Source organism: Bison bison, unplaced genomic scaffold (genome assembly GCF_000754665.1).
Source record: "Bison bison bison isolate TAMUID 2011002044 unplaced genomic scaffold, Bison_UMD1.0 scf7180017864035, whole genome shotgun sequence".
Taxonomy (NCBI): domain Eukaryota; kingdom Metazoa; phylum Chordata; class Mammalia; order Artiodactyla; family Bovidae; genus Bison; species Bison bison.
Window position 1 is genome coordinate 18,949,810 of NW_011494607.1, and position 8,714 is coordinate 18,958,523.

Below are 8,714 nucleotides of genomic sequence, written 5' to 3' on the forward strand. Positions count from 1 at the left end.
TACTACTTTGTAAGAGCTTAATGTTGAACCTTGATCATCTGAAGGAAATGCAGCAAACTGGAGGAATCTCAGTGGTGTGGGGATGCCTGGGGCTCACCTCCCTACTTTACTTATATTCCTTCAGAGGCACACAGCCTGCATCTTAAGCTTTAGACCTTTCCCAGTGCAAAGTCCTGGGCAGGGAAGCTAACATCCCTGGAAAGAGGAGATCTCAAACCAAATTAACTAGACATCTAAGGGGTACAGTAACTAAGAGAAGGGCAGCACACTGAATATATACAACATAAGGCAGAATGATTGGGAAATACCAATTTAATTTAATTTAATTAATGAGCATAAGAAATATCCTCCAAGGGATAAAGAAAGGGATTGTAATACAAACCAAGGGGAAATAGAAGAAAAACGCAAAGTTGAACACAATGGATGAGATAAATAGTAGGATGGTTACAAGAAGAGAATAGAGGGATGCAATGGAAGCTCGGAAAAATGAATTCTCCAAGGAGGAAGAGGAAAAGAATAAAGGATAAAGGATAGGTTCAGAGAAACAGAAAATAAAAGCAGAGATTCCAGGATCCAGATTCCAAGATAATCAGGAACAGGAAAGAAGAAGGGGAAACAAACAAATAAAAAACAAAAAGAAATACGTGAAGAACATAGATAGTTTCTCAGAATTAAAAAGAGATTAAAGACTTCAGATGAAAAGCGTATATAAAGGACCAAAGAAAATACATAAAAATCCACACCAAGCCAGAGAATGATGATAGTTAAGAATGCTGAGATTAAGGATTTCCCTGGTGGTCCAGTGGCTAAGACTCCATGTTCCCAATGCAGGTGGCCGGGGTTCGATCACTGGTCAGGGAACTAGATCCGACATGCCTCAACTAAAAGGTCTCGTCTGCCACAATTAAGACATGGTGCAGCCAAATAAATAGATATTAAAAAAAAAAAAGAGTCGAGCATAAATGCAAGTTCTAAAAACTTCCAAAAAGAAAGAAAGAGAACCGGATGAACATCAGACTTACCAGCAGCAACATCAATGCAAAAAGACAATGGAGTAATATTTTTAAAGCACCAAAGGAAAAGAACTTTGGACACAGATGTATCAAAAGTGCAGCATAATAAAGACGTTCTGGGGCATGCAAATCCACTGAAGGTCTGCCCCATAAAGGCTCACTCAAAATATTCATCAAAGAAGTACTTATAGAAAAACATAAATAAATCTTGTAGGATAAGACATATGGGGAATAAGGCTAGTCAAATAACTTGGTAAGTTTTCTTAGCCAAAAAAAGGACTATAAAAAGAGAAAGGATTTCCAGAATTCCAGATTTAAAACATGAGGTAATAGCAACACACCTGGAATGAGCCCTGAAAAGAAAGAAGCCCAAGACTAACATGAACCTACTAGCAGACTTGTATCATTAGAGGGCAAACACAGATTCTGACATGTATAAGAAGTGAGTACGGATAAATAAACACGAATTTGAATCTTAAGAGCAACTGCCATAAGAACAAAAATAGATTTATTTTAAATGACAAGAAAAAAAATTTTACCTATTAGACAGCAGAAAATGAAAAAAAAAAGTAGAGGGAGGAAAAAAATATTAAAGATGTTAGAAATATGTCCTAAGAAAATAATCATTACAAGTAAAAATGGATTAAACTCACCAATTAAGGACTCTCCAATTGGTTATAACTAATACATTGCCTACAAGAGACAAATACAAAAAAAAAAAAAATAGAGAAAGAGGATGAAGAAAGATATTCCAGGCAAATAAGCTGGAGACTCAATCTGAATATCTGACAATACATAACTCAAGGTTAAAAAATTCATAAGGGACAGAGATGGGTGCTATATACCAGAAAAAGAAATAAAACAGTAAAATATGTAATCTTTCATATCATATGGCCCTAAACAATATAACCTTGAATATATACATACTCTTACCTAAAGGCAGAATAGACAGAATGACAAGAAAGAGACAAATCAAAAAATATACTTGAATATTTTAACTCAGTCCTTCCAGAAACTGCTAGAGGAGGCAGACAAAAAATAAACAGATATAACGGTTCTAAATGATATACTAAACATGCTCAAACAAGTATATAAAAAGAGCTCTGCTCTCAGAGAATGTCTCTATTCTCAACGTTTGTAACAAGTAGCCATACACTAAGCTAAAGTGTCAGTTAATTCCAAGGAATTCATATCACGAAGACTACCTGCTGTGACCATAAAATTAAAAAATAACAAAATTGAAGTTTGTTTTTTTCTGATGCCTATGGCTAGAAATTAAGTGAAAAAGAAAATCATAAGGGAATTTTAAAAAATATGACCGAACAACAATGAAAACACAGCCTGTCAAATCTGTGAGACAGTTTCAGCCTTACTCAGAAAAACATGTATATTTTCAATGCATTCATTCCTCCGTTCCCTCTCTAAGGCTGAAATAAGCAAGTGTTTCGCTGACAGTCACCCAAAGAGAATGCGAAAAGTTCCAGGGGAAAAACTCACAAAATCTGCAAATATCTCCTTGGTGGCCTGCTGGATCCTCTGCCCCCAAGATTCATGAGAGATAAATACAATTTTTTCAATAAATAGAAACCTAAAGGAAAGAACCATGTCAGGCCCACCTTTATTTACAGCCGCCCAGCAGGCCTATCCACACTATTAACCAAAGAATACTCTTTGTCAGGAGAAAAATAACATGGTCCCTGCCTGAAACCTATGAAAAATCCAGACCCTTCTGGATTTAATGAGATCACTCATTAAACTGGATATAAAAATCAAAAGACTGGAACTAAGTTTCCTGAGCATCTACTAAGAACTGGGCACTGCTGCTTCATATCCACTTCCTCTGGCACCAAGAGCGAACCCTTGCCCCACTGTGAGAGTAAGTACTTCCCCTCCGCCCATCACCCACCACCCTGCCTTGCCAGCCAATACTGCTGCCACGAGGATAAAACATATTTGTACGCAAGTACCTGATAGGGTAAGTCAGCCATCCTTAAATAAGTTTCCATTTTCAAACAGAAAGGAGATAAACTGGGGACACCATTGTTAGGTCTTGCAAACTGATGCAAAATAATAGCATCTTTGGAGTCAATCTCTTGCTGTTTCCTGTCAAAACCAAAACAGAAAAAAAGAACAATCCATGTGTTATACATGTGATTCCCTTAGTTCCTCAGAGGTCCCTGCTAGGCTGCAGCTCCTCAAGGAATAAATACATCTGTTTGTCACAGGGCCTTACCTCACCCAGAAGCACTTTGAGGGGGAAAGCTTGGTCAAAACACAAGAGAACCTCACAAAGTCTGCTGTTACCATGACGGCACAGGCTCACAGCGTGGGCTCAGGGGAGTAACTATATGTCACCCTCTCTCTAGCACCTGTAACCTATGGGAGGTATACTTTCTGGGATAGGTCCACCTCTTCTCCTGGCTACATCTACCTGCCAGGGACAAGCTGGATGGATTAAAAAAAAAAGGTATTCTGTGCTTACTGTGCATCAGGCATTGTTCTAAGGGCTTCACAGGTATTATCTCATTTAATCTTCACAATAACCTTATGAGATCAGTACCACTATTATCTATGTTTTGTAGATGAGGAAACTGAGGCACAGACGATAAACTTACCCAAAGTCCCATTGCTAGTAAATGGCAGACCCTGGATTAAACCGTGTAGTCAGAACCTACGTTCTCGACTATGAGTCTGTACCTTGAAGCAGTCTCTTCACCCACAGGACCTCAGAGGAACAGTGCAGATCTGCTCTGCCATGACTCAAGTCTGCAGGGAACCTGAGACTCGACTCTGCTGATCCCTCTTCCAAACCATTAGTGCCCTCCCCTGGCCTTTCACCCGTGGTGCCCAGGAACCTACCCTCTGGGTGCTCTCTCCTCCTCTCTCCCTTCAAGGCTCCACACTTTCACCACACAGCATATACCCCCGAACCTCCACCTTTTCCCTTTCTTCTTTCTCATCCACACACCTATCTTTTCCTTTGGCTACTTCTCTGGGTGATGAGGACTTTCTTGGTACAGCTTTTCAACAGCCGCCATGTAGTAGAAGGAATGCTGGACTCTACTTCTGGACACGTAGGGTCAAGTGCAATCCCTACTTCCTACTAGCTATGTCACCTGAGACCTCGTCTACACTCTCAGGTGGAAAGTGAGGACCATACCAATTCTGCCTCCTTCATCGTGAGGACTAAATAAGACAGTATCTGTAAACCTTTGGTGGCTGCCAAACACTATGTACCAGCCGTGGACTTCATTCTCATTCAAAGAGATATGGTCTTATCCCCTTAAGGAACAAAATCTCATTCCACACAGCGCCACTCATACACCATATTCGGAAACTTTTGCAACCTCCATCTTTCACTCTACCCAACCATTTCTGAGTCAGATAAACCTCACTCTTCCTCCTTGGCATTCCCTGAGCCTCGGGTTCTCTCACACTGTTCCCAGTTTAATCCCACACATCCTTCTCCCCAAGCAAGTAAGGGCAGGCTCTTCGTATCAGCTTCACAAGGATGCCCATTTCCTGCAGAATCTCCAGAAAAACAAACTGTCTTGGAGAAGTTTAGCATGTGAGTGTCATTCCTGCTTAAAGAGTTAAAAACAACTCATTTTGAAAATACTAGTCAAAAGAATAAAAATATTTGCTGCCTCTTGACAATACTTGCTATAAAACAAACTTTTTCATTTAGATGAGATGTTTGGGAGGTCAGATATTAAAGTTAAGAAGCCATTTAGACTATGTTTGTAGAAAATGCAAACTGTAGATTTGACAATTAACTGATCTTGTCCAGTCAAGTAATTCAAATCAGAGTAAGTTCATATAAATTCAGCCAGGCAAAAATTAAAGAACTGAAAGAAGAAAAGATAAGCATAAAATTCCCTGCCCATTGGCCAGAACAACCTAATTCTGATGGTTAATTTGGGCCCTATCATAATAAAAATGGATGCGACTAGCATATGCCAATGACTTTGTGTACATTATATATATTATTTCATTCTGACAGTAACACCATAGAGTGAATATCATTATAGCTTAAATTTAGTACTTAGAAAAAATTTATTTTGGCCACACCACACAGCATGTGGGATTTTAGTTCCCTGACCAAGGTCTGAACCCAAGCCCCCTTCATTGGAAGCACAGAGCCCTAACCACTGGACCACCAGGGAAGTCCCTAAATTTAGTATATTATACCATACTTATATTTTATAGTAGACAAGGAAACTGAAGTTCAGAGAGGTTAAGTAATTTGCCCAAGGAGTATCAATTTAAGATCAAATTGTTAATAACTCTAGTTCCCAAACTCACAAGCAGTTCGACTACACCAAAATGGGCAATTTCCCAGTTAATTTTATTAAAGTAGCCAGTTTGACTCAGACCACTCAAGCCTGGAACTTTCTGATGAAAGCCTATAATAACTAATGATGGCCAACTTTTAGCCAATGCTCACTATAAGGCCAGACTCTGTAGATTTGACAGTTAACTGATTCTGCTAATCATGTCACATGTTAACTTATGTAATCACCTCTGTGAGGAAGGCTAGTATTATTATTCCTACTTCACAGATTATTTCCATTTCACACTTGGTAACCAAGTTTACTCTTGGGTCCAAGGTTACATGGTTGGTTTAAGGCAGAATGAATTTGAACCCAGTCTGGCTCCAGAGCCCTCCCTCAACATCAGGAAACTCTCTAACATGGGATCAAAGGAGCAGGTACTCTAGACATAAAGTGGCCTTATGATAAGGACTGTACAAGAGAACACTTGTCGAGCAGCAAGACTAGCCCTACTCCCATGGTGAAGGGTATCACAGATGACCATGCCTCTGTGTACTGTCGATGGGCTGTTAGTTTACAGACATCACATGACCCATGGGCTGCTCTGATTCTCTAAGTTTTCTAGGGCAGGCTGAGCCCCTGTGCCTAGTGCAGACAAGCTGTGTGGGTAACAAGTCATTTCGGTACCATACAATTTACAAACAACACATTTCCAAACGCTGGACTGAATTCAGGAGAGCTGCAAGTCTCTTTCCACTAGGAGAGAATAAAGTAAAGGACTGGGACTGTATTTCTTTAAAAATACCATGATGGGAAAAATACGAGAAAAATCCAAAGTACCTGCTTTAGTTATTATACGGTACTCATTAAGTAAACATCCTAAATAATTCTCACCTGTCAACTTTACTATCCACTCTGGAGATGTACCCATAGATTATGGTTAAGTCAACACAGCAGGAAATCCAAGTGCAGCGGTGAAGACTATGATTGCCAATAAACTCAGACAGTGTAGCCATTGCAAGATGGGTTTTCCATCCCATGTATTTCAGACTGTTCTGAGTTTTTGCCTAAACTACACTGACAACTGAAACTCGGATTTCCCATCAAGGTACGGTCTCTATCCTGTAACCTCCGAATCTCAGTGCCCCACTTTCCTGGGTCTTCTTTCCCTATCCCTTCCGTGCCCTTAGCAGTTGTCAAAAACTCAGGTCGCTGCCACAGGCTTGTCTTCCCTGGGAACTGCCCCAATTCTCCTTTCTTTCTACCATCAAAACTTACTCCCAAATCAGTGCTTGTTAGGAGAAAGTGGTAACAGTGTGGGCGCTGGAGACACACATTCTCAGATTTGAACCTGGATCCCACTACTCTTACTGCGTGCTCTCGGACAAATCGCTTAACCTCCCTCAGCTGGAATGTCCTCATTTACGAAGTGGAGATCAAGCAGTCAATGGTAGTGGCAGAGGAGGAGGCGAAACACAATCAGGAAGGTAAAGCACTTCTAAGCAGAGCCTGCTACTAAGGGCTCAAAAATGGGCAATTATTTATTATTTGCATTACAACAGGGCTTCCCTACTCAATATAAACTTTTGTCAAGAAACAAAAGTGAATAAACCAAAGACCAAAAATACTTTCTCAAATAAGTATCCAAGTGGGCAGAGGGCTCTTGAGAGTTGCGACCACACCTACCACGGTATGGCCTGCTCCCAGGGTCAACTCTGAGTTCTCCTACCCGCCTCCCCATTTCTGCAAGGTCATTTAAGCAAGTTTTAGACTCAGTCCCCTGAAGCTGTGCCTCACTCCATCCTCAGAGTGGAAGACTGGTGAGAGGCCACATGGTTCAGGATCCTCAAAAGGCTTTGGACAGGTATCTAATTTCAGAACAAGTGGGTGACAGTTACTTGCACAGATGTTTTCGTTTTTCATATAGCTTGAAACCTAACTTGAAATTGAGTCCTAAAACTGGCAAATATATAAAATAATCTAGGGAAACGATTCATGTAATTTTTTTAAAATTTGGTTCAACGATATTCAAGACACTGTGCTAAGTCAGAGAATTCAATGATAAGCTTAAAGTAAAACTTCTCAATTATGGCTAAATATGCAAGCCAATACACTTCCCCAGACCTAAATAATTTCCTCTCTCCGAGACTAGAAATTTTCCAAATACCTGTTAGGCTGTCACAATGTCCTCCTGGAATCCCTGCAGGCCCCTTAAAGGTCACCTATCACTGTCTTTGTTTATAAATCTATTGTGTAGGATTCCCCATGGGAAAAAGGCATGCAGACACATTTTCTCACTCTTTAGAAAATACTGGCCAAGAGGGACATTTTGAGATACTGAAAACTGCTCTTCCTGGTCCTCTCCTAGAGACAGAGGTCTAAAACGCATGGAAATTTTAACCATAAATTGTACCAATTAGCCAAACCACTAGTCCCAGGAGCCTACGGTATTATTCTATTCAAAGATCTGGCGTCCGGCTGAATGTACCAACAGCCGGGGCCTCCATTTTCTGATATTTCCGTGTCAATCCTGTAAACATTCTGCGGCAGGCAGCAGATCCAAGTGTTTCCGGCACTGGGCAACTCCTGTGCACGCCCATGTGCTCGTTCAGTCCTCAGATCCCCTACTGTTCGCACAACAATGGCATTTAAACCTGAAGATGGTGCTTAGCTTTAAATACCAGGTTAGCAGATAACCGGGCTAAGGCTGCATCAAACTCGCACACTCCGCTGTGCATCCCTCACAGGGACCCAGAGCTCTCTGGAGCTTGTGCAATTTCAGCCTTTTGATGATGGTGACACTTGGGGAGGGACAATGAAAAACTAACCTTTAAGGAGTGGTTAATATTCCAGCATGATCATCTATAAACAAACAGGGCGTTTCATAAAAATGTAACTTAGTATTTCTACAGGGCCTACTTCTATTGTCGCAAACACACTGCACTTATGATCTTCATAACATACTAGTATGCTCCATAACAACCCAGAGAATTTTTGCTTTAGCACCAAACGATAGGGATTCAAGTGTTTTCCCCTCCCGGTACCAGTTTAATTCTCCTGTCAACTCGAAACTGCCCCTCATGGCCGGGTGACCACGGACTGTCTTCTGGCGAAACAGAAGGACAGGACTCGGGCATTTGGGCAGCGTGACCAAGGGGCCGGCATGGGTCCCCCCTCACTCCGGCCCGGCCCTAGCCAGGTGCCCCTCTCTGCGCCCCTGCGCGGGGCCCTCTCTCCGGCTCACCTAATGACCAGGAGTTCGTGGAGCAGATACGCAGCTGCGGCCAGCAAAGCTCCCCCGGTCAAGTAAAGGGTTTTCTTCCACCAGGGATCGGAGCCCAGCCCTGCCATGATCCCACCGTAATCCTGCAAAGGGAAAGCGATGATGTCCCCATAAAAGGAGAAGGGCTCCTCGGACCCGGCCCAC

At 41.6% G+C, this 8,714-nt stretch overlaps 1 protein-coding gene across 1 annotated transcript in view; it reads right to left on the minus strand.

Moving 5' to 3' along the window:
- Window positions 1-8,713, minus strand: part of FAXC (failed axon connections homolog (Drosophila)) — a gene marked incomplete at its 5' end in the record, with an annotated part of 70,244 nt that extends 61,531 nt beyond the window's left edge. Inside the window, 2 exons of the mRNA XM_010834761.1 lie at window positions 2,981-3,116; window positions 8,532-8,713. Coding sequence (XP_010833063.1) covers window positions 2,981-3,116; window positions 8,532-8,713 — 318 coding nt within the window. The remainder of the gene's footprint in view (window positions 1-2,980; window positions 3,117-8,531) is intronic.
- Window position 8,714: the final 1 nt, after the last annotated feature.